The 26,230-nt window shown below is 38.0% G+C and overlaps 2 protein-coding genes across 3 annotated transcripts in view; both read left to right on the forward strand.

Annotated features, from left to right (window-relative positions):
* LOC307134037 (KAT8 regulatory NSL complex subunit 1) overlaps nt 1-15,017 on the forward strand; it is an 18,276-nt gene extending 3,259 nt beyond the window's left edge. The window contains exons 5-12 of the mRNA XM_079829468.1: nt 137-290; nt 8,125-8,319; nt 8,835-8,950; nt 9,041-9,162; nt 12,312-12,441; nt 12,565-12,668; nt 13,295-13,463; nt 13,741-15,017. Coding sequence (XP_079685594.1) covers nt 137-290; nt 8,125-8,319; nt 8,835-8,950; nt 9,041-9,162; nt 12,312-12,441; nt 12,565-12,668; nt 13,295-13,463; nt 13,741-14,058 — 1,308 coding nt within the window. The 3' untranslated portion in view covers nt 14,059-15,017. The remainder of the gene's footprint in view (nt 1-136; nt 291-8,124; nt 8,320-8,834; nt 8,951-9,040; nt 9,163-12,311; nt 12,442-12,564; nt 12,669-13,294; nt 13,464-13,740) is intronic.
* A 551-nt stretch (nt 15,018-15,568) lies between these two features.
* aste1b (asteroid homolog 1b) lies at nt 15,569-25,926 on the forward strand. Of its 2 annotated transcripts, none has more exons than XM_079828516.1 (5): nt 15,569-15,689; nt 17,752-19,155; nt 19,745-19,958; nt 20,158-20,350; nt 23,619-25,926. In XM_079828516.1, the coding sequence occupies exons 2-5, from the start codon at nt 17,767-17,769 to the stop codon at nt 23,995-23,997; spliced, it is 2,175 nt and encodes a 724-aa protein (XP_079684642.1). In that variant the 5' UTR covers nt 15,569-15,689; nt 17,752-17,766; the 3' UTR covers nt 23,998-25,926. The 2 variants fall into 2 exon arrangements, with proteins under 2 accessions (XP_079684642.1, XP_079684641.1); XM_079828515.1 differs by lacking the exon at nt 15,569-15,689 and adding an exon at nt 16,416-16,463.
* Nucleotides 25,927-26,230: the final 304 nt, after the last annotated feature.

The raw sequence follows: 26,230 nt of genomic DNA on the forward strand, positions 1-26,230 counted from the left end.
GTGAAGACGATCTCATAGTTGCCGTTGCTGCTACCTTTCTGTTATGCAAAGTAACTCTTATTAGTGGCTGCTATCCATTTTATATTATGCATTGAGGATAATAAAACCGATTCTTGCATTTGTGTGTCCCTCTCAGGCGGTTTCGTTACAGTGTTGGTGTAAACCCCAAACTGTGTGTGTGTTATGTGGTGGTGCTCCTCCTCGCTCCCCTTCAGACAAGGAGAAGGGTCTGTGGATGCGTCAGACTTTGCTCGATATGTCCGTTCACCCTGTCCTCTCAATGCCATCAGGTGAGATCCGTATATTATCTCTTCGTTATTTTCACACTTTCACATTACAATGGCCCTGAAAACAAATTCGAATTTTATCTTTTAATATATATTTTCCATATTGGTTTTACCAATTGGTTTTTTATTGTGTTTTACCTGTATTTTGAATTGTGAATTAATATTGCATTGTGTTGTGTTTTAGGGTTAACAGAAATTTCTGTAAAAAAAATTCTGTCAGCTGTTCAATTTAAGTACACAATTAGATAATACCAATTTAGGTCAACCAATTACCAAGCAATGCTAAATTTTGTTCAGTCTGTGGTGTAAAAGTTCACATTAGCAATTAACTCTTTCCCCGCCAAACAGAATTTTCCGTTATTTGTTAGAAAACGCTTCCCCACCAAACACAGAATTTTCTGGTTTTCCGTGTTTTCACTGTTACATACGCTAGGGGGCGTGATTACGCATCTTCTCCTGATCAAAACACAGATGAAGAAGAGACCGAAATAAACAAGCGATCGCATGTAAGCCGATGTATATGTAAAATAACGTTATCATCAACATTAAACATCATATAAATCAAAACTATCTAATGTTACTGAATGAAATGTCGACCCAGAACGAGCTCTAGGACTGTGCAAGCATTAGGGGTGTTGATGGACTCGATCTACCCCATTTGTGTTTGATCATCGTTCTGAATCTGATCTGGATGTAGTCTTTGACAAGCATCTTTGACAGCTTTTTGTTCAAAATGTAGCTTTTTTTATGAAACTTACCCATATTTAAGTTTATAAAAAGGATGCATGCAATATATAATTTTTAATCCTGGGCAAACGATAAATAAATAATGAATCCAAAATAAAAGTTTGTGTTTACATAATATATGTGTGTGTGTACTGTGTATAATTATGTATATAAATACACACATGCATGTATATATTTAAAAATGTATTATATACAGTGAGGAAAATAAGTATTTGAACACCCTGCTATTTTGCAAGTTCTCCCACTTAGAAATCATGGAGGGGTCTGAAATTGTCATCTTAGGTGCATGTCCACTGTGAGAGACATAATCAAAAAAAAAATCCAGAAATCACAATGTATGATTTTTTAACTATTTATTTGTATGATACAGCTGCAAATAAGTATTTGAACACCTATCTATCAGCTAGAATTCTGACCCTCAAAGACCTGTTAGTCTGCCTTTAAAATGTCCACCTCCACTCCATTTATTATCCTAAATTAGAGGCACCTGTTTGAGGTTGTTAGCTGCATAAAGACACCTGTCCACCCCATACAATCAGTAAGAATCCAGCTACTAACATGGCCAAGACCAAAGAGCTGTCCAAAGACACTAGAGACAAAATTGTACACCTCCACAAGGCTGGAAAGGGCTACGGGGAAATTGCCAAGCAGCTTGGTGAAAAAAGGTCCACTGTTGGAGCAATCATTAGAAAATAGAAGAAGCTAAACGTGACTGTCAATCTCCCTCGGACTGGGGCTCCATGCAAGATCTCACCTCGTGGGGTCTCAATGATCCTAAGAAAGGTGAGAAATCAGCCCAGAACTACATGGGAGGAGCTGGTCAATGACCTGAAAAGAGCTGGGACCACGTTTTCCAAGGTTACTGTTGGTAATACACTAAGACGTCATGGTTTGAATTCATGCATGGCACGGAAGGTTCCCCTGCTTAAACCAGCACATGTCCAGGCCCGTCTTAAGTTTGCCAATGACCATTTGGATGATCCAGAGGAGTCATGGGAGAAAGTCATGTGGTCAGATGAGACCAAAATAGAACTTTTTGGTCATAGTTCCACTAAACGTGTTTGGAGGAAGAAGAATGATTAGTACCATCCCAAGAACACCATCCCTAAAAAGCATGGGGGTGGTAGCATCATGCTTTGGGGGTGTTTTTCTGCACATGGGACAGGGCGACTGCACTGTATTAAGGAGAGTATGACCGGGGCCATGTATTGCTAGATTTTGGGGAACAACCTCCTTCCCTTAGTTAGAGCATTGAAGATGGGTCGAGGCTGGCTCTTCCAACATGACAATGACCCGAAGCACACAGCCAGAATAACCAAGGAGTGGCTCTGTAAGAAGCATATCAAGGTTCTGGCGTGGCCTAGCCAGTCTCCAGACCTAAACCCAATAGAGAATCTTTGGAGGGAGCTCAAACTCCGTGTTTCTCAGCGACAGGCCAGAAACCTGACTGTTCTAGAGAAGATCTGTGTGGAGGAGTGGGCCAAAATCCCTCCTGCAGTGTGTGCAAACCTGGTGAAAAACTACAGGAAACGTTTGATCTCTGTAATTGCAAACAAAGGCTACTGTACCAAATATTAACATTGATTTTCTCAGGTGTTCAAATACTTATTTGCAGCTGTATCATACAAATAAATAGTTAAAAAAATCATACAATTGTGATTTCTGGATTTTTATTTTTTTAGATTACGTCTCTCACAGTGGACATGCACCTACGATGACAATTTCAGACCCCTCCATGATTTCTAAGTGGGAGAACTTGCAAAATAGCAGGGTGTTCAAATACTTATTTTCCTCATTGTATGTATATATGTATATATATATATATATATATATATATATATATATATATATATATATATATATATATATATATATATATATATATATATATATATATATATATATATATATATTAGTTAAAAAATCTAAAAAAAAATCTCTATATATCTAAAAAATCTATATATATATATATATATATATATATAGTGCTGGGTAATCGATTAATCGCATCCAATATATATCTGCCCCCTAAACGTTAGAGGCATAGTCGACCAATATTTTATTAGTCAGTTAGTCGAGGAGAAAAAAACACCATAGGAAGTGGCAAAGTCTCACAGTCCGTGAGGGACAGTTTGTTGATGGCGGGCCCTTGTGGTAATAGACCTTTATCACACTTCCTATTTCCGGTATGTGAAGCAGTTTATCGCTACTTTCAGTACTATCGCAACGCAATCAAAACTAATGGCTGAATCCTTTCGCCCGTGTTACTGCAGCAATCCGGCTGCTCTAATTCTAAACAACGACACTCTTACTCAGTTTTCACGATTTCCCGACACAACAATAATTGAGGAATGCATGAGTGGGAGTGATACGGCGGGATGAAGGTCCTTTTTTGAAAATAATATGTGGGAGTATGTTTTTTGTGTAGTATACCTATGCATTTCCAAACTGAGGATATTTACATCTCATATCTTCAGCCTGCTGAAATGTTCCCTTCCAAATGTGCATTCTGAATAATAAATATATGTATTTTCCAACTAACCTGCTGCAGTCCAGTGCTCGTTTTCTCATTAACAGTGTTTTTCTCTTACTCTTACTTTTCTATTTCATACCTGTTGAATTTACATTTTTAAATTAATTTGACTGATAAAAACCCTTACGAAAACGAACCATGGTTTTATTAAAGGTGGGAATCTTAAGACACTTAACGATTCGATCCGATTCTGATTCTGGGAGTAACGATCCGATTCCCAAAACGATTCTTAACATACATTTTTGGTAACTAATTATCCTGCTGTGCAAATACATGAGCTTTACATTTTAACCAAAATTGGAGCTAATATGTGTTTTGTTTTTAGTTAGAATATCTGTTTGACAGTATTGCCATATTAAAAATGATTATGAAGATTTCTTTCAATACTTTTATTTTATTAACAGTTATATTCAAGATTAACAAGCTCTAATGAAACATAGTAAGCCATACAATTACAAAGAACAATCATTAAGAATAAACAGTTCTCAATTTACAACTAAGTGTGACAATTTTTCTGTTTCTTTAGAACATTTAAAAAAAAATTCTTTAAAGCAAAAAAAAGTTTACTTTGTTTAGAGCATCAAAAAAATCCTTAAAACATACGCTAATGCAGAAGAAAAACAACTTTAGCGCTCGCTGAGAAGTCAAATTCAGTGTCTGCGCATAACATCTCACATGAGAACTTGCCGAGCTGCAACAGTCATGTTAGAGAAATTTAACGAATCACTCACCAAAACGAAATCTTTGTTCAGAATTTTCCATTCGTTTGAAACATTGTGCAGTAGTTCAGCAATATTAGATAAGTCATTCCAAAAATGATGCCACGGATGTTGGTAGGTTTATGTCCCGGCCACCGCATCGGAGACATTAGATTAGATTAGATTAGATTCAACTTTATTGTCATTACACAAGTACAAGTACAAGGCAACGAAATGCAGTTTAGGTATAACCAGAAGTGCAATAGCAGCAAGTGCAGGATATACAATGGATGCGTAAGTGCAGGACATGGATATGTACTGAATATGTATAAATATGTATAAATAGAGAGACGTTATTACTATAAACAGAACTGAATTTACAGGTGAATATGTACAGTGAATAAATATACAGATGGCTATTACTATAAACAGAATTTACAGGTGAATATGTACTATGAATACAATATACAGATGGCTATTACTATAAACAGAATTTTACAGATAGAGGTATACAATAATATGTTAGGCTAATATGAGGAATAGCAGTGGATTAGGGTAGTGCAATAAATTATGGACAGAGCTATCCGGAAAAAAAAGAAGTGTAAAGTGCAGTGGAAAGTGGTTGCATATTACATTTAGAAGTACAGTGCAAAAATGCAAATGTAAACATTGGTACTATAAATACAGTCGGCAGTGCAAATGAGCATAATCCAGTTAAGATATGGCAGTGCAAGATGCATATGTAAACAGTTGTTACTGTGATAAACAGTCGGTAGTGCAAATAACAAAGTGAAGGAAGATGTGAGGTAGGAGAGTTATCAGTTTATGAGGGAAGTGGATCAACGGGGGTTTGAGTTCAATAAAGAGACAGCTCTGGGGAAAAAACTGTTCTTTAGTCTGCTGGTCCTGGTCCGGTGGATCCTGAAACGCCTGCCGGAGGGCAGGAGAGAAAACAGTCTGTGGGCTGGGTGAGAGGAGTCCTTGAGGATGCTGCGAGCTCGATGCAGACAGCGTTTCCTCTGGATGTGCTCGATGGCAGGCAGTGGAGTCCCTGTGATGCGCTGGGCAGTTTTCACCACCCGCTGCAGTGCCTTGCGCTCCGCAACAGAGCAGCTCCCATACCATACTGCCACACAGTTGGTCAGGATGCTTTCTATTGCGCAGCGATAGAAGTTCACCAGGATAGCCGAGGAGAGCTGATTCTTCCTCAGTGTCCTCAGGAAGAAGAGGCGCTGGTGAGCCTTCTTGACCAGGCTGGAGGTGTTGGTCGTCCACGACATGTCCGCCGAGATGTGGGTCCCCAGGAACTTGAAACTGGAGACACGCTCAACAGCCATTCCATTGATGTGGGTTAGGGTTACCCTAACCCTAACATAGGAGTGTTATTAAGCATTAATGGCAAGGAAAGCGCCTTATAGCCTACTTGAGCACCACTTCATTATTTTGGCTCAGAATTTCGTTTGTTGGAAATATGAACTTAATTTAGAAATGCTTTTGAAATTAAAAACCTTTGCATTTACCAAGCAAAATAATTTTTTGAAATGGGGAGGCAGCCACAGCGAGCGCAGACACAGAGCGGCCAGAGAAACAGAGGAGCGACTGCTGTAAGGCGTTTGTGCAAAACTCTGGAAAAACTGCATAAAACGCGCGGGTGTTGAACCGTCTCACCGGGAAAAGTGTCCCCACGGGTGCGACGCCCCTGAGCAGGTCGTAGTTTGTCCATTTTATCTTAAACGAAGCCAATTCACCAGCATACGAACATTTGCCTATCAACGGGTTTTTCTGAACACAGAATCGATTCTGAATTTTTGAGAATCGATTCTGAATCGTTGGATAACGAATCGTGATGCATCGACCTTTTCTCCCACCCTTAGGTTTTATTATAGTAAAACTGTAGTAACTGTAGTATGTTTTTTTTTTTCGTGGATTGATTACCATTTGTATTTATCACAGTTTTACTACAAATACCATTAAACTACAATAACCGTGGTATTTTTTGGTTTTATTTGTTGTAAAACCATGGTTAATTTTTGTGAGAGCAGTATTAAAATAGATTAATGAATGCGCGGTAGCTGGCTTAAAGAAATGTAATGATGTTAAACATTGAATTAATCTTAAACAGTAATGCGTTGAGAGAATAAAGTGCTTGTCTATTTAGATGAGCACCGACACGTGGGGTAAAATAATCACGTATGTTACGAGCCTCGGCTTGTGTTGGATTAAAAAACTACAAGTTCCTTTTGAGTTTGGAAAATCCTGTACACAGTAATCATCAGTTTCGCTCTTCTCCTGTCTCTGAAAATGTCCGTATTTTGAAATCATCCTCCAGATGCTTATTTTAAGAGGAGTTTGTTCAACTAGGTGTTAACAACACATTGAAAGTATACATACCGAAGAATAGATACACTGCTTCGACGCACACTTCCAGTATTCAATTTCACTGTGACAAAAGGTCTTTTACAGTATGTCGCCAGTGTTGGGGAGTAACTAATAATTTTAATTACAAAATAAATGTAACCGTAATCAGTTACAGTTACTGAGAAAAAATGTGTAATTAAATTACAGTTACTCATGATAATGTTAACAATCACAAAGGTGGTTGCATCTGAATATTTTCTGTAAAAATATAGTATATGTTGAATAATCTTAATTTGTTGCTTTGCTTGTTTTTGATGTGTGCGAGGTTTCCTGCCATTTAAAGGCCGTTTAATAAAGCGATGCTATTCTGATGCTTCTCTTGTTTGAATTTGCCAATCAACCCACATTGCCGCTAAAAGCTTTAGGCTACAGCCTGTCTGAGAGTTGCCACCATTGGCAAGTGAAAAAAATGCGTTCTGGTGGTGGAAATTAGAAAAGTTATCAAATGTAACTAGTTACATTACTTTAATAAAGTAATTGAAATAGTCACACTACTTATTACATTTTAAATAGATTACAGATTACAAGTTACCCTTTTACATTTCCAAAGTAACCTTCCCAACACTGTATGTCGCGCAGAAAATCGTGCGCCTATCATCCATTGACCTCAAATATGGTTTACCATTTGAAACATGTAAGTAGCAACTTTACATGGCCGCTAACTCTAATGTTAATGAGTGAGGAAGCTTGCATTTTTTCAACTTAACTCTGTCATTTTTTTGTCATACATAGGCTATAAGAGTAATACCTCATTCCAAACTGTAAACTGGTCTACTTTTATTTGTGTACAGTACACTCACAACAGCAAAACGTTGTGCTTTTGTAAAATAAAGAAAACAAACCGGATGCGCGTCTCGGTCTCCCTGAACAGCAGCACGCTTAACAGCAGGCTTAAATGAACGACTACTAGTCGACTGGAAAAGTATTTAATCGGGGCCCTATATATATATATATTTATTATATAATTGCGTTCGTTTAATTATTTGATATTGTTTTATTTATTAAATAGACAAAAAAATATCTAATCAAGTGGAATGTGCAAATAAATGATGTTAACTAATGTTACTTTTCTGTAACGTTATTCTGACATTTCGGAAATACTTTTAACCAATCAAAGTGTATTTTAGTGGTTAAGAAGTGACTTCATACAGGTTCATCACACAGGTCAGATGTGGTTCTAGCATCACAATGACTGAACATGTATATATGGCATTTGACAACCAAGAAGTGTCTTAATTTTGAACAGCATAACTATTTTTTTTAATTTAAAAAAAAAAATTTTTTATTTAAAAGCAGAATGCAGAATGTTTTGGTTTGTTTGATATTTTGTTATCAAATGCAGTGACATGCATATATTTCTAAGTGTGGATTAAGTGTACTTATACTTTTTGGGAATACTGTGGATGAAATAGCTTCATGCTTTGAATTTCCTCCATTGCAGATTCACCCCTCACACTGCATTGTGGGATACGCCCGCTGGCCGGGCACCATTCTCATAATTCTCTGCAGTGGACAGACCTGTCATCAGCGTCCTCTTGGCTGGGGAGGCGAGGCCAGGGACGAGTTGGAAGAGTGAGGAGGAGACTAGTTTGTCCTCGTCCGCCCAATACACTGCCTCCTTTGTTTAACACACCTGGTAGGTGAAATATATATTTACACTTATATCGATAAACACACACTTACAATGTATATAGTACACTACTGGTCAGAGATTTGGATTTTGTACATTTCGATTTTTGTATAAAGAAGAAATTATTACTTGTATTCAGCATGGATGCATTAAATTGAACACAAGTGACAGTAAAGACTTTTGTAATGTTTTATGATGATTATTTCAAATTGATGTTGTTCTTTTAAACTTTCTATTTATCAAAGAATTCTGAAAAAACTGTTTCCTCAAAAGTATTGAGGACAACTGTTTTCAACATTAATTTGATCATAATAAGAATTCTTTCATGAGCAGCAAATCAGCATATTATAATGATTTCTGAATGATATTGTATGATAGAAAACAGTCGGTTTAAATTGTAATAATATTTCTCAATATTAGTGCATTTCCTGTATTGATCTAATAAAAATAGCCTTGATAAGAGACCTCTTTCAAAAAAAAGTCTTACTGTTTTCAAGAAGTTAATAAAATTGCTTTTGTAGGTGGTTCTGGGTGCAGAAGCCAGAGAGGTGTGATTATTCCCAACTGTCTTCATCCACGAACTCCAGATTTGCCAATCCTGCTGACAACACCCTCATCGACAGACACACCTGCTCAGGTAAATCAGGTTAAAAAAAATTTAAATTGTCAATAGCTTACTATTCTCCTTGTTAGTTTAGTTAGTTCTTAATTCTCTCTTGTTCCTCAGCCTTTGCGAAGGAGAAGAGCAGAAAGCTCGTTTGACATCGACAACCTGGTAATGCCTTTGGGCCTGGCTGGACTAGGAGCACGTGTACAGAGATTACAATACAAGGAAATTATCACCCCAAGGTACAAATAATGCAGCCAGACGTCCAAAACCCGCACGCAGTTATTACTCAAAAATATTACAACAAGAATGAGCGATTGCATCATTTAGCAGTATTTCCTGTGGTCCTTCTGTCAGATAGCCATTGTGCAAAATGGCTTTGGTTTCAAATAATTTCCCATCAATTATTCAAACACAGTGCCTAGTGTCCACTGTTTCCTTGTGTCCCATCTTTCATAAAGTAGTAAAGGTACATTCCAAACTAGAGCCAGTCTAGTAACAAAAGTGTATAGTGTACTTACATTTATAAGGAAGCTGAAACAAAGAAAGAAAATAACTTATTAGCATACTTGTATGGGTTTGCAGTGGCTGATACATCATATAGGACATCATATAAGACACATCATATGGAAGACACATCATGACCATGTTCCAGGATGACAAAGTCATGATTTATCAGGCTCAAATTGTGAAAGAATGGTTAGGAGGCAGCATGAAGAATATTTTTTGGGCACATTGGCACCTGGAAATAACATTACAAAATTGATTTCCATCAAGAGGTCCATAAATTTGTGGTCAAGAGATCTTGGATTGACAATGCAAGAGATCTTGGATTGACAATGCAAGAGTCAAGCACATCCCAAAAACTTTCAATGAATATAAGGTCAATTCATGCCCATTTACAATTCATGTGTGAAAAATGATTCTTCATGCTCCCTCCCAACCATTCTTTCACAGTTTGAGCCTGATGCTCAAATCTTGACATTGTCATCCTGGAATATGGTCATGATGTGTCTTCCTACATGGTTAAGAAATGAAAAGCTACACACCATCAATTAGGGTTTAGAAGAACTGTTGCCAAACATATAACATGCTAGAAACATAATAATCACTGTAATAGTTATCCGATCATGGACTCTTGTCTACGTGAACGCGAGCAGCACGATGCAATGCCACAAAAGACAGTATAACCCATTATAATCTGTGAAGTTGTCTTCACTGGATGCGACACAATACAACAAATCCCTGACAGTAAACTGATGCCTCGTTCTATTAATGATGTACCCCAAGCACTTGTGATACTTCTCATTAGAAACACAAATGGATTTGCAACGGTCGCTTCGTCGCGTCTGGTGTAGACACTGTGTTAAGCATTTACCATTTAAATCCAAACAGTGACTTTTTTTCATCCAGGCAGTGTGTGTGTGTTTGTATTAGGGCTGTCACTAACGATTATTTCGGTAATCGAGTAGTTGGTCTATTATTTTGAGGAATAATCGTGTAAACAGATATTGGCTTTTTTTTAGGTTATTTAGGACCTAAAAAATATATATACGCTTTTTTTATTATTATTGTGGTAATAAAAATAGACCTAAGCGAACAATAGTCTTTTTTTTTTTTAATTACTTAAAATGCATATATAATAACAATGAGGCAATAATAATTGCTCCAAATAAAGTATCAAAAGCAAGTAATCATTTGGTTTTATTGATCAACACCGTTAAAATACATAATGTAATATACATAATATAAACATAATCAACTTGCAGTACATTATGTATTATAACTAATGCCTGCAGAGGGCACCAAAAGCCTGGTGACTGTTGTTGTTACACATACTGTACAGCAGGACCAAATCCTTGTTTAAAGGGGTCATGAACTGGCTTTTAAAAAAAAAAATGTTTACTGTTGTCTGAGGTCAACTTATTACGTTTGCGTGGATTTTACATTAAAACGTCATAATGAATAATGAATAGGCTATTTTCTACCCTAGTTTTGAGCCTCTCTCCTGGAACGCTCCGTTTTTATGGGCGTGCTGCACTGAAGACTTGGAAGTAAATGGCCACTGCTATGATTGGATAACAGTTTTGCATAATAATGAGTTTTGGCTCCCCTGTCAGTGCATATGGGGAAATGTTTTGAAAACTTCCAATGTGGAGAAACGGCAACCGGAATCCGCCCACAGGGCTCGCAAAATGTCTTTTGTCAAACAAACACAATTATTTATCTCTCATCCACCCGCAGTTAATAGGCGTTTTATTTTGTATTACTTGGCCCGCCCGATCGGTGGATATAACTTCGAACTGTGCATCACTAACAAACACACACACACACACACAAGCCAAGTATGTGCATCACCAAAACTTCACTGCAGACAAATCAGCATGTTCAAAACTTCTGCAACAAAATCAGTTGATATCAAACGATCTGGAACAAAGCAATACTATCACGTATATTAAAAACATATTTTACTCCCATAAGTGTGTTGCACCGTTCTTGTCGGATCCAATATAGAAGGCACAGCATTGTATTTTAATCTCAATATGTCTGCAAATCCAGTCTCGACCTGTCTTGTTACGAAATTTACAGGATATTCTTATATCAAAATTAACTTTTATATATCAAAGGCTGAATGAAAAGTTTATTTTTCTCAATTCATGACCCCTTTAATAGTGGCCAAACAATATCTAATTTAAATGTTCACTTAATCTTTAATATTTGGCCACTTCCTTATGATATAAATGCTACAGCCACTGTAATTTCTTAAACAAAAACATGTGGGCATCAAAACATCCAAAGTCAGAGAGAGGGTTTACATTTTTATTTTGAAATCACGATAAACAACAGATTGCATATTTAGAAACATATTGATGTAATCTCCTGAGTTAGCTCCGGTGTATAAATGATTCATGTTAAAAATCTGGTGAAATTCCACACGTTGCGTTCCCAGATGAACGTTATAAGCAACCCAAAGTCGCAGCATATGCAAAGATGGAGTTTTTAACCGAGCTGAGACAGACTCCACGCATGTAAATTATAACAACACTTTGCTATGAAGCACAAATTGCAAACTTTGTGATTTCATAATAGCACTATGCTATATAATATAATGTAATATAAATATAATATATAAAATGCTGATATGTGTAATACAGTATAATGATACCACTAATACATTTCTTATTTTTTTATATGTATACTTTTTATGTGGCTGTTAGTAGATTTATGATGTGAGAGAATTAGGAACTGTTGTGTCTGCTAATTGGCCAAGCCAGCAGGTTTTCTCGGCTATTGCTGATAATCTTAAAATGTTTGCTGATATATCAGTCTAGCACGATTGTTAAGTATTTTGGTTTCTGATGAAAAATGTGGAACTTTGTCTTGTGTTTAGCTGGAGAGAGCTGGACTCTCTCTCAGGGGTGTCTAAGAACCAGGAGGGGCCACATGCCCTGTCGTTGAATTACAATAACACACAGCACCAGCCCAATGGGGAAGGACTGGACAATGAAGAGGAGGAAGAGGTGTGTATACTTTCTTTGGATTTTCTTTACATGCTTTCTCATGAAGATACTTGGTATTTTATCTCTTGGTTTTCTCGACCATTCAAATTGATCGCTGCATACTTGTTTACAATGTAACTATAGGTGGAGGATCTCTCTGAAGCGCTGTTTCTGAGCCGCCATGCAGTGTGTGAGAGCCGAGAGAGGAGTCGGTGGGGGAGTTGGGCTCGTAGACGTCGCCGGGGCAGGTGAGAATAATTTGAGTGAAAGAGAGGCATATGTGATGGAGAATGGTATCTCTGTCAGAATAATGTTTTACTGTGTATTTGGAACATTAAAATAAATAAAAAACTATAGGTTAGATATGGCTTGACAGATTCTGAAGGATCATGTGAAATGAAGACGGGAGTAATGATGCTGAAAATTCCGCTTTGCATCACAGAAATAAATTATTTTAACATATATTAAAACAGAAAATGGTTATTTTAAATTGTAATAATATTTCACAATATTACTGTTTTTTTACTGTCTTTTTGATCATATATGCAGCCTTGGTGAGCATAAGAGACTTTTCAAACATCTCACTGACCCCAAACTTCTCAATAGTACTGTATTAGAACTCTGTTAAATTAATAAAATATGTACATTTGTGTAGTTAGCAAATAACTCAAACATGAACCCTAAAATTGACAAATGTATAAAAGATGGTTTGTTGTTGAAGTTTACACATAAGCCATGTGCTCTCTCAATTGATATGTGGCCATAAAACTCTGGGTAGTTTTAAAACAATTTTAGATTAAGTATAGCATGTCAAACTGCAGGAAGCTGCGGTCACTGCTCGAAATTGCACTCTCTGCTTGGCTTCCTTCCTCAGATCTTCTTCCTCCTACCATGGGGATGGGAAGAGCTCCAGGGGATTGGAGCAGACACCTGGCTCTCCAGATTCCAGGCAGAGTCATTTTGGAGAAGGAGACGTCTCGCCATGCAGCCCCTTCTGTATTGGAGCGGACGATCCCTTCAGCCAGGCTGAGGATGAACAGCAGGTGTGTGTGTGTGTGTGTGTGTGTGTGTGTGTGCGTGCATGAGGAAGAGGACTTAATGTTCCATTCAACTTCATTATTGCTGTAACCATGGCAATTAGTTAGATGGAATAACTTTCATTAGCTTAAAAAAAACGTCTGCTTTTGGGGGCTGTTAGTGAATTTTGAAAGATATATATGCTTAATATTGTACATTGTACAAGAATATGAATGCATATAATAAACCCAGTGTTTTGGAGTTTAATAACCTCAATGAATCATTGTCCTCTCCTGTTTGCAGACTGTGCTGCCATGGGAACGCAGGTCGTTCCCTTTGCAGGAGTCAGAACTTCAGTGGCTGCAGGAGGAGGAAGAGGCGGAGCCTGACGAGGACCCGTGCACCGCCAGCGGCCGCAGCCAAAGCACGGACTCAGGCATCTCTGTGGGCAGCCTGGAGCTCTCCCCGAGGACCCCTCAGCCCCCTCAGCAGCACTCAGGCACAGAGCGAACCACCCCTCACACGCTGCCCTGCAAACCAGCCACCCCGACGACAGTCTCTACAGCTCAGGATTCTCCCACACTTCCTCTTTCCTTATACTCGTCCTCTCCGTTATCATAGCGCATTATTTGTCCAGCCGTTTTTCCTGCTCTAATATGAAATCAAAACCACGATCCTGTCCTCCCATTTTATCTAACCATGAGCACCTTGTGTCCTTACATCCTGTGCCCTTACCCTGAACCCTCTGTAGCCTTACATGAAACCACAGAGCCTATTATTTATAACCTTCCCTCAAACCCTCACTCATTCGCCCAATAACCGTCACATCTCCACCAACAGCCCAGTTTCCCTATTGAGCATTTCTGGTCCTTCCTCATCCATCGTTTCAAGTCTTCTTCACCAGCCTGCCCCTGATACAGCCGCTGTTATCTCCAAAAAGAACAGATGGTGTCTGTTTTTTTTCTGTTGTTTATTCATTTTTTGGACCTGTCTAACTATGTCTGTCGGTCATTTTGCGTTTTGGTTCAATCATTACGTTTCGAGCTCAAACCATTTTCTCTGATCAAGAGGTAACGACAACGTAGGGTGAACCCCATTTGAAAGCTCTTAGTTATTGATCTCCTTATAAAGGCACTACATATTACTCTCGTTGTGATCATTTTCTGTGACTTAGTTACCTTATTCATATGTTGTGTTGTATGTATCCCGTGGAGATGTGTGCATACTGCCGATGAATCATAGCATTTAAAGTCTGTTACATGCTCTCTGGACGTTACCTTTGTCTTTCCTCCTCCCTTGTGAGCTCAACACGAGAAGTATGCTTTTGATTTCTAAATGACGTGTGTGTGTGTGCGTGTGCGCGTGTATTATGTTAAAGAAAGAGTGATAGTTCTTGTGTTGATCAGAGAGTGTGTGATTTAGACAGGTCTACTGCTGCATTAGGGGTAGTGTTGGTGAATAAAAACATCATTTTGTAGGAAAACAAGAAGATAAAAGTACAATGGAAGTTCTATTTGAAACGCACATGATGCTCTCAATGCAAATACATAATAAAAGGAATAAACACAAATGAGAACTACTTTTGTTTGATGCATACTTTCTTTATGCATCACTTTATGCGTATACTTTGTATAATTGTCTTAATATTTGTTATAATTACTCAATTTTGAGTTGATTAGTTTCGACCATCTCAATTATGATTTAGTATTTCGAAAGTTTCACCTTTTTTCTGAAATAATTTTCAGTTTTTATATCATAATTATCACTTAGTATCTCATAATTTTGCCTTTTTGTCATAGTTATTAATTTTGTCTTAGAATTATGATTTATCAAAGCATGTTTTTTTTTCTGCTTAACTTGTCCTAAAGGTGTATAGTATTAGTTTATCCACATATACAGTATATAATCATCGTTTACTCGGGCCGTTCCAACCACTGATCTGTAATAACTGGATTGGATTGCTCATTTCGTTATGCCGTCCGCCCTTGATGGGTGCGTCTCAATCAGCTCCCTAGTTCAGTAGTCAGTGCACTGATCAGGGAGTCAGCCCATTGACTTATGTCCTGATCAGTGCCCTGACTACTGAACCAGGGAGCTGATTGAGACGCATGCTATGTCTATGCCGTCAGGCGGAGAAGCCACCGGAAGTGTTCGATGACCCGCTGTGCGTTCGCCAAAGGATGTGGCAAAACTGTACACAAGTTAAATTCAAGCGGGTTTAGTGGAGATTTGTTGTGTTTTTCTTTTACGAGGTAAGAGTAGTGCCTCTTCAAAAAACATTATGATAAAAATAAACAACAGCATAAATATGTAAATCACTTTATGTAGCGACATTGGATGGATGCAACGTCCCTTCTTATTAACGCTGTTCATAGATCCATATTGTTACTTACGCTAACCAATTTCCATCAAATGAATACTGATGTACTTACATCTAAATTTATTTGTCTATAAATTCTAAACAGAAAAGGCTATTTTTTTTAAGTACACATGCAAAATGAATTTGTATTCAGTGAAAGAGGCATTTATTGTTCATTGTTTCAATCTACTGTTAAAATTTAAGTTAAAATATCTGCCCTTTTAACAGAGGGCTAACTTACTCTCCTCTAGTGGTGCCAACCCCTTCTTGGTGTCTTGATACATTGAAAGAGGATGTTGGAGGAAAGAAAAGTAATAAAACGTGTACTTTTATTCGTAAAAGTATACAGTAGGTGAAACATAATCTACGTGTTCTGAAGACATGATAGGTTTGTATGAAATTGACCGTTTTTTCACCAATAATCCCTCTCTAAAAATAAATATTAAACGTTATGGTTTTTACTGTATTTTATTCATGAATTAAATTACGTTAACAGATTTGCAGGACTTTTCATAGTTTAAGATTAAATAACTTCGATATAAGATATCGCCCTCTTTCTGTCAGCCATTTATATATCCATTGCAATAGGTGGCGCTAGTGCGCTGTCTCGCCCAGAAAAACAAAACACGAAGCGGATCTAAACGGCGTAATATATGACTGCACGCTGGTGAGTAAAATAAAAAGATACGAGATATTTGATTAAACCCTTATACTGGGGAAATAATACTCATGCGCTATTTAGATATTGCACTGGTGCTTGTTTCATAAAATAGACTGCACCATTTTTTATTTATAAAAAACTGTGCAGACAGACACAATGTAGTCACGTCGTAGTACATACACAGTTAAAACTGAGTATCTCTAAACCTGTCAAAAATTGGCATTAAAACATAAATATATTTTTTGCCGTTAACGCAGTGAAAGCATATTCATTTACAAGAATAAGCATGTTATGTCAGCAAAAACATGGTTAGTTTGAAGTATTCAACTTAGTTACTTACAGTGAATTAGAGAACAATTCACACACACACACACACACACACACACACACAAAAACTTAATAGACGTTGAGACTTAAAATGTCTGAATTACAAAATAAATGCAATAAATTGTCTTACGATGTAAATGCACATTTATTGATCCATGCAGTTTATTGATATACAAAATGAATACTTTAGTTGATATCCACTTTATCTTTATGACATTATGATTTTTTATTTAATTTATATTTCTGTTATATTGTTTTGGTGGAATTCAGGTAAATTAGGCTATGTAATATATGTATGCATTCTGCAATATTAGGGAATGTAGGCTAAACATTATAAAGGTTGTAATGTTTTGACTGAAGTCACATGTAATGTTAGATCATACCAACATTCTGCCAACTACACCAAAATGTTATTGTGATTAAATCTCCACACCAGAAATATAATTAGATCCTGTCTTTTTACCAGATCCCGTCAAAAGATATCCGTTTTGTCTGATACTCAATAGTTAACAAAAGCCTAAAGGGGTTGATGGAGGATGTCTGAAGGAGGAGACCAAGTGATGATGATAAAAAGCAAATAACAGGGTTTTACTGAATATTCTTTGTGGCATATGTTTCAATGCTCAGACTTTTTTTTCTGAACTTTATCCCTACTTTATCCCTACTAGTTTTTGTCTATCCAGCAACAATCCAACAAGTGTTCTTATATCAAAGCAAAATCTGTGGAAATTTACTGCTTCACAACATCATCCTGTGAACTTGAAAACCTTGAATGGAGACATTCTCTTTATTGATTATGATTATAAATAAATAAAAAAACAGACCGATTCATGTCACTGTTTTGAAGCTACACACACAGGTTACTATTAGGAATCAATAGATCCTTCAGTATTGAGGGAATACATTTAAATGCACTGTCCCATTTCGTTGGTTAGTTAATTAACAACATGTTTTGTTTTGCTTGCAGCATTTTTGTCACATCATGGGGGTTCATGGACTTACAAGTTTTGTGGAAGGAAATCGTCAATTCTTCACAGATATGAAACTGCGAGACTGCCGCCTTGTGATTGATGGGTGTAGCTTGTATTTTCGATTGTATTTCAATTCTGGATTGGATCAAGCACGGGGTGGAGACTACGACATGTTTGCGGTGTTGGTTCGACAATTTTTTGCAGCACTTTCAGAGTGCGGTGTGCAGCCGTTCGTCGTGCTAGATGGCGGAATGGACCAGACGGACAAGAAGTTCAAAACGCTGCAGGAGCGAATCCAAAGCAAGATCCGAGAGGCTCACGCTCTTTCCCGAGGATCTCACGGTTGCGTTCTCCCTCTCCTTGCACGTGATGTCTTTAAACAGGTCCTTTCCGAGCTTGGCGTGCCCTTAGTGCAATGCATTTCCGAAGCTGATTTTGAGATAGCCTCTCTTGCCAAACACTGGGGATGTCCAGTTCTGACCAACGACAGTGACTTCTACATCTTCGACCTGAAAGGTGGCTACCTTCCATTTTCCTTCTTCCAATGGAACAACGTCAGCGGTAAGGCCACAGAACGCTACATCCCTGCCCAGCATTTCACCGTGACCCGCTTCTGCTCACATTTCAACCACATGAACAAGCAGCTTCTCCCTCTATTTGCTGTCATCACTGGGAACGACTACACACCTGCCAAAATAACGGAGATTTTTTTCAGCCGCGTGGAGTTGGAAAGAGCTCCATCTGGTCGGAAGACCGGACGTAGTTCCAGTCCTCGAATCGGGGGCTTTTTGCTCTGGCTGTCTCAGTTTACCAGCCTAGTACATGCTCTGGAGGAAGTTCTGGAGATTCTGGGTGGACAACAGACAGGAAAACTGCGCACTCAGCTCTCTGCAGGAATGCAGGACTACCAGCTTCCTCATAATAGCAGTTTGGCTCAATACTTCTCAAGTCCTCAACCTGCACTTCCAGATGCCCACGGGCTTCCAGCGGCACTGGTTTATCAGCCCGAGTGGCTTTTAAAGATGGTAGCTTCAGGTAAGCTGTCCTCTTTTGTCTTGGATGTGCTCGTACTCCAGAAGGTTCTGCTGGTTGCGCAGGTGGAGAATAGTAACCTGCCTAGCAGTCATACAACCTCATTGAATATCCGAAAGACCATCTACAGCCTGTTGCTTGAAAAGTCAAGAGAGGGCAGTCAGACGCCACATGCAGTCAGCCAGAGAGGAAGAGGAGGGGGAAGAGGAGGCCTAAACAGACAATCTCAGGGTAAAGGAGGACAACAGTGTGACATACAATGTGTTTATGAGTATGACAGACATGAACTGAACCTCAAGAAAAACACAGTGGAGGTTGAGCGACCCAACTGCTCTGTGTTACAGCTCAATCTTACAGCTATTGACAAGGTGAGAAACTATTACTTCACGTAAATGTACTTTAAAGGGATAGTTCTCCCTAAAATGAAAATTACCCCATGATTTACTCACCCTCAAGTCATCATGACATTCTTCTTTCCAACAAATACATCCTATAATAATCCAATAATCCAAGCTTTATAATGGCAGTGAATGGGAACCCAAAAATTGATGCCAAAAAAAGTGCATCCATCCATTATAAAAGTAATCCCACACAGCTCCAGGGGGTTAATAAAGGCCTTCTGAAGCGTAGCAATGCGTTTTTGAAAGAAAAATATCCATATTTAAAACTTTATAAAGTAAATATCTTGCTTCCGCCAGACCGCCTTCCGTGTTCAACTTGTGAAGAAAGCGTAACGCCTCGCACATGCATGTTGGATTAGCCAGGAGGATATATTTTAATGTAACTCCGATTGTATTCGTCTGAAAGAATAATGTCATATATACACCTAGGATGGCTTGAGGGTGAGTAATTCATGGGGTAATTTTCATTTTTGGGTGAACTATCCCTTTAAAGTTTGTCTGTTGTTTGATGTTCCTCCAATTGTCCAATCTCAAATTTGTTTTGTTTTTATTTTAGGCATCTGCACAAGTGAAGCTGCAGGTGTTGTTGGGAACACTAGGTGTGATGGGCCACGTTTTACAGCCGTTACCCCCTCACCTTTGCCTTCCAGTGTGTGTGACGTATTTTTGGATGAAAAACTGTAAACCAAAGCCCAGTCACCCTCTATTTCAGGCCATATTGCTGGGAATGGTTTATGGGGAACTCAGCTGGAGAAGCGCCCATCCTAATGGTATCACTGATCCCTTTTTTCCTCAACATCTGTCTCAGATGTGTGGTTTGAGATGTAGACAAAATATCAACATCAATTTTAAAAAATGCATTGTCTTCATGTGTCAGTTATAATAATGTGAATTAACTTTACTTGCTTATCAACTTTACGACTTTAGTTTTAATCACCTTGGGCCACTCTTGCTCTCTCTATCATACAGACCCACTGTTTGGCAGCAAAGCTTCTGCTTCTGTTTGTCAGCGATTATCTCAGCTGAGAGTCAGTCCAGGACAAAGGAGGGGCCTAGATCTGGTTGTGGCCCATTGTCTCAGCCAATGGCAGTCCTGCATGTGGGTGGCGATGTTCCTGAACCAGTTACTGTGTTTCCCACTACCTGAACCTCAATGTGCCTGGTATGGTATAGCCATAAATGATCCCAGTGAAATATTTTATCTTGCTGTTTCGATTAAATCATCTTCTATTCATCAGGTTTACCATAAAAAGAGTACATCATTCAGGGGAATATTTTATTCATATTTGTATGTAATATTGTGGACAACTCGCATACATGCATATGCTTGTATTTATATATACACAGATGAGACTAAACATTATGACTAATAAGCTGTTGGTCCTCCACATGCCAAAACAGAGATGTCCTGTGGCATCAGGTAACAAGACGTTAGCAGCAGATTAGGAATAGACCGATATGGATTTTTTTAGTGCCAATGCCGATACCGATTTTTTTTCATCAGCCTTAGCCGATGACCGATACGGGCCGCTGGTTTTCTTGAGCTGATATTTGGAGTCGATACTGCTTTTGCTCCCTCAATTTACATCATAAAAATGACACAATGATCATGATGATAACAAGTCTCAAATTAAAATAAGGAACATTATTTGAGCTAAAAAAAACTATATTTAACAAATAGTAAAAACAGGTGTGAGAGAACAAGAAAAAAAAGTGGTGAGTTCAGTGGTCAAAATAAATTCTGAAAATAAATATTTAAGCATAATTAAAATTCTGCAAATAAATATTTAAGCATAAATAAATAATTACACTATTGCACACAGTAGCAACAAGCAAGCAGCATAATAAAGTGCACACTGACTGTACTATACTTAATTTTAAAACTATTTACAACCTAGTCATTTAATGCCTAAGTGCACTTAACTTAATCTCTTGTAGAGCAACACCAGCGGTAATTCAGGAAAAAATCTCCCAATGCTGCACGTGAAACTTCTGTCTTCCGACCTTTTACCATCGTGTCAATTCTCAATTGATTTTGATTAATATGCGCGAGGGAGGGACAGCAAGACAGTTTGAAGACTGAGAGTGTGCGCGCGCACGGCCGGAGGAGGGGCACGCTCTCTGATATATCGGTCGATCGCTACAGCAGATCCTTCAAGTTCTGTAGGTTGCGAGGTGGAGCCGTCGTAGATCAAACTTTTTGGTCTAGCGCACCCCATAGATGCTCAATTGGATTGAGATCTGGGGAAAAGGCCAGGGCAACACCTTGAACTCTTCATCATATTCCTCAAACCATTCCTGAAAAAGGTGTGCAGTGTAGCAGGATGCATCATCCTGCTGAAAGAGGGTATTCTTCCACCAGGGAACACCATTGTCATGAAAGGGTGTACCTGGTCTGCATCAATGTTTAGGTAGGTGGCACATGTCAACTTTATGCCAACATGAATGGTCAGACCCAGGGTATAGCAAAGTCAGTTGTTCAGGGAACCGGCGAACAATCAACAAACTGTAATTGCACTAAACGAAAATAAAGCGGCAGCCCCTCACGGACGAATGACGCACAAACATAAATAAAACACGTAAAGTCCATGCCTGGTCCTCTCGTCCTTCATTGTCGTCACTCCTTTTATCCAACTGGAGATCCTCTGTGAGACAATCAAGGCCAGTGTGGCACACAGGAGACGTCGAAATCACTTCACCGGCCTCGTTCCATTCCCACGACTCTATCGGCCTTGCCCTGCTTGCCACACAGGGTTTCCCAGCAGAACATTACCCAGAGCATCACACTCCCTCCATCGGCTTGTCATCGTCCCACAGTGCACATGTACATGCCGTCCATGTGACGTAAAAGAAAACGGACTCAACGGACCAGGCTACCTTCTTCCACTGTTCCAAGGTTTAGTTCCGATGCTTGCATGCTCATTGTAGGTGCTTTCGTCGTCAAAGCCACTGTGATTGGTCTACGGCTATGCAGCCCCATACGCAGCAGAATGCGATGCACTGTATGCTGACACATTCCTCCCGTAACCATCATTTCACAATTCTGTGTGACTGGTGACCATCTGTTGGCCTGTACAAGACGGGATAGCCTTCGTTGCCCTTTTGTGCATCATTGAGCCTTGGGCGCCCAGCTCCCTGTTCCCGGTTTGTGGTTTGTCCCTCCTTGGACCACTGTTGATAAATTCTCACCACTGCTGATCGGGAGCAACCCTCAAACCTTGCTGTCCCAGAGATACTCTGACCGAGTCGACTTGCCATAACAATTTGGCCCTTTATCCCATGGTTTACTCACCCTCAAGCAATCCTAGGTGTATATGATATCTTCTTTGAGACGAACACACTCAGTTATATTATAAAATATCCTGGCTCTGGTAGTGAATGGCACTCCTGATTTTGAAGTTCAAAAAAGTGCATCCATCCATAATATAAAAAATATCTGTGTGTGTGTTATTCAAAACAAACACGTATAATGTAATAAGGGCACTGTAAGTCGCTTTGGATAAAAGCGTCTGCCAAATGCATAAATGTAAATGTAATGTAATGGTAATACAATTATAATATTTACAATAACATTTTTATATTACTTTTTTAGTAATGTTGTTAACACTTCACAATAACATGAACATAAACATTATGATTCATTAATATTATCAAAGGTTAATAAATGCTGCAAAAATAAATAGCTCACTGTTAGTTTGTTAGTTAATGCATTCGTTCATGTTAATAAATGAGACCTAATTGAAAAGTATTACTGTAAAGTTATAATAATATTTGAATGTAATCTTTCACATTGTGATTATCACATTGATAATATCAGTACTAGGGATGTAACAATACCCTCATTGTAACGATTCGATACACATCACAATACTGAACTCACGATAAGATATTATTGCGATACTCCTAGACATATGGTAAAAGGTTAACAAAAAAAAGCTACTGTTGATTAAAATGCTAAGTTTGGTATTACATTGGGGGTGGAAATCCAATGCGTGACACCACCAGAATAAAAATATTCATGAAGCTGAAAATACAGAATTATTTTAGACTAATATGCTTGCACTCTGTCACTGACTAGATATATTTAAAATAATGTTGGCCCCTTTTTTACTGGTAACAGACATTTGGCATTATCAGGACACACAAATATTCCCCCATTGCATTATTATATATTATATTCAACATTATATATAGTAGTTTAATGTAGTACTGACACTAAAACAAAAAAATTATTTCCTCACAGTGATTTTTGAATGAATTATACACAATATAGATTGTCACCATCCACGATACATATTGTTGCATTTTTCTATTGCGATATATTGTGACACAATATATTGTTACACCCCTAATCAGTACCTTTTTGATTTGTCAGATTTACTATAAAAATATTATAATATATTATTTCTCTCTCTCTCTCTTTCTCAAAGGATTTTCAGTGGTACTCTGCTGCATGGTCTTGAGGCTGCCATAAGAGGGGGTCACCAGTGTGAGTCTCTGCTTGCAGGGGACTCTGTTGCTTGGCAGCTCTACTCCATCCTGCTAGAGGCGTTGACAGGTCCTGCAGTATCAGCAGCAGCGAGCAAGAGTAGAGGAGGGGGGCAAAGACAGGAACAGCAAAGAGGGAGGGGCCATGGGGGGAGAGGACGGGGCAATGAAGGGAGAGGGAGGAGCAATGGGGGAGGAGGGAGGGGCAGTAGGGGAGGAGGGAGGGGCAACATAAGTAGAGGAATGACATCTTCTGATAATGCTTTGGACAACAGGTTTGCACTGTTGACCTTTGATGACTGTCAGCAGTGGTGTTCTTGAAATGAGAGAGGAAAATGATAGATTCGATTTGAGAGAAGCTAGTTTGGGAGGGAAGAAAAAAGAATTTCATAGATTGTTTTTAACTGCATTTTTGTGCGGCCTTGCACTTTATAAAAGCATGATTTGGCTGAGGATGTACCTCTTTTCAGATGAAATTAGCTTACACTAAAAATGTTTTACTGGAAGCTGTTATATATGCACTAGGCTTGCTTGCACTGAAACTTTTTTGCATCATGAAAATGCTCTATTTCATAGCTTTTTATACTATTTAATTGAATGAAAAAAAAGAGTAGACTTTGTATATCATCAAATGCCTCTTACTTTTGGGACCAAAGTTTTTGGTGCTTTACTCCGTTTATTAATTATTTAATGGTGCTAGTGTAATTTGCTATTACCACTAATGTTTTTAATGGGAATATGATTCCTCTCATTAATTATGTAAAGCTGAGTACAGAACTTCATTGTCTTTCTGTTTCAAAACCACATAATCACTTGCTCCATTGCTGTTGCTCTCTGACATCAACTCAGACTGAAATAAGGAGCCAAATTATAAAGGTTTATACATTTTATTGTAAAGTGTCATTTTGTTCCAGTGGATGCCAATTCTTACAAGAGATTTGCCTTAAGTGTCATATTTTATGGGAGAAGTGGAAGTTTTTAGCTGTTTTTCATAAAATTATGTTTGTTTTCATAAAATTATGTCTTTGCCTTGAGGTAACAATATCACTGGGGTTTCACTGGTTTTTTTGTTTCAAAGTACTTTGAAATTTCTGGTTGCACTTAACTATGAAAAGACTAAACAAGGCACAAGTTAATTAGTAACAACTATATAACATAAAATAGCTATATTACTCTTTACAAGCAAAAATAATCTTGAAAAGTAAAAGGCTTGCCCCATGATGTTTGAGCTGGTCAATAAATTTTTGCCTACAGAGATGTAATGACTTATTTTCTTGTTCTGGCTTTTTAAGAATAGCAATTGAATATCAATTATATTTAATTAATCGTTGTATTAAAATGAAAATCCATGTAAATAATTTAAACATAAGTATTCCCCCGGTTTCACAGAAAAGGCTTAAAGGGATAGTTCACCCAAAAATGAAAATTCTGTCATCATTTACTCACCCTCAAGTTGTTCCAAACCTGCATGAGTTTCTTTGTTCTGCTGAACACAAAAGAAGCTATTTTGAAGAATGTTTGTAACCAAGCAGATAGATAGAGCAATTATTGACTACCATAGTAGGGAAAAAATACTATGGTAGTCAATGGTTGCTCTATCTCCCGACTAAAATGCATGTTTGAGCTGTTTTAACTGAAAGCAACTAGCACTGATATATCTTAAAGTATGTCAGTGTCATTGTTTAGTCTCGAGATGCACACCAGTAATGATTTTTCTAAGGCATGTTTATAAAAACTACTTAAATGCCCTAATTAAAATAAGGCCAAATCCTGACTTAATCTAAGCTTTGTCTGTGAAACTGGGCCATTATGTTCAAATGTGTTTGTATAACTTTAATGCACTGAAAATCTGTTAAATTTTTTGATTCATTCAATAACATGTTGTATATTGATTGATTGATTTTCTGTTGCATATTTAAGGGAGATCAGAGCTAGTTGTCACAAAGGCTATAAAAAGTTGTTTTAATTGGTCCTCATCCCATGTAGTGTCATCCTATCAGAAAAAAAAAATTGGGAACAAATTGTCTGCTATCTCCGTTTTTTCCAGCAAAATATTAAGCAGTGCAACTGTTTCCAAAATTGACAATAAGGAATGATTATTGAGCACTTCTAGGGGTTTGTGTGACTGGCATTAAGCCATTTATTCATACATGACATTTTAGAATATATGAAAATAGAAAACAGTTGTAATTTCACAATATTACAATTTTTCTTCTTCTGTATTTTGGTCCAATAAATGCAATCTTGGTGAGCAGAAGAGACTTCCTTAAAAATCCAACCCAAACTTTGGAACTCCAATGTATTTAGACGAAAAAGCATTGTGCTCACGAGTTTAGCCTACTTCGTTTTATAGACACTAAATTTACCAATCATGTGACCTGCTGCCTAATAAACCTTGCCAAAGTTTCCACAGTGGACAGCCATCACCTGATGCTGATGCGTTTCTGGGATGTGATGGTCTGGTGATTGACAGATGCATGCATAGTTCGGACAATGATTTGTTTCTTTTCTTAAACTATGCGTTTTGGAAAATACATTTAAGAGAACCGTTCGT

This window comes from Gobio gobio, assembly GCF_949357685.1.
Source record: "Gobio gobio genome assembly, chromosome: 11".
Taxonomy (NCBI): Eukaryota; Metazoa; Chordata; class Actinopteri; order Cypriniformes; family Gobionidae; genus Gobio; species Gobio gobio.

Bases quoted from the DNA above. Each gene is read 5' to 3' on its own strand.
- aste1b (XM_079828516.1), top strand. From the start codon at position 17,767: ATGGGGGTTCATGGACTTACAAGTTTTGTGGAAGGAAATCGTCAATTC. The intron at 19,959-20,157 runs GTATCACTGATC...TCTATCATACAG, and splicing joins GAGAAGCGCCCATCCTAATG to ACCCACTGTTTGGCAGCAAA. The intron at 20,351-23,618 runs GTATGGTATAGC...TCTTTCTCAAAG, and splicing joins CCTGAACCTCAATGTGCCTG to GATTTTCAGTGGTACTCTGC.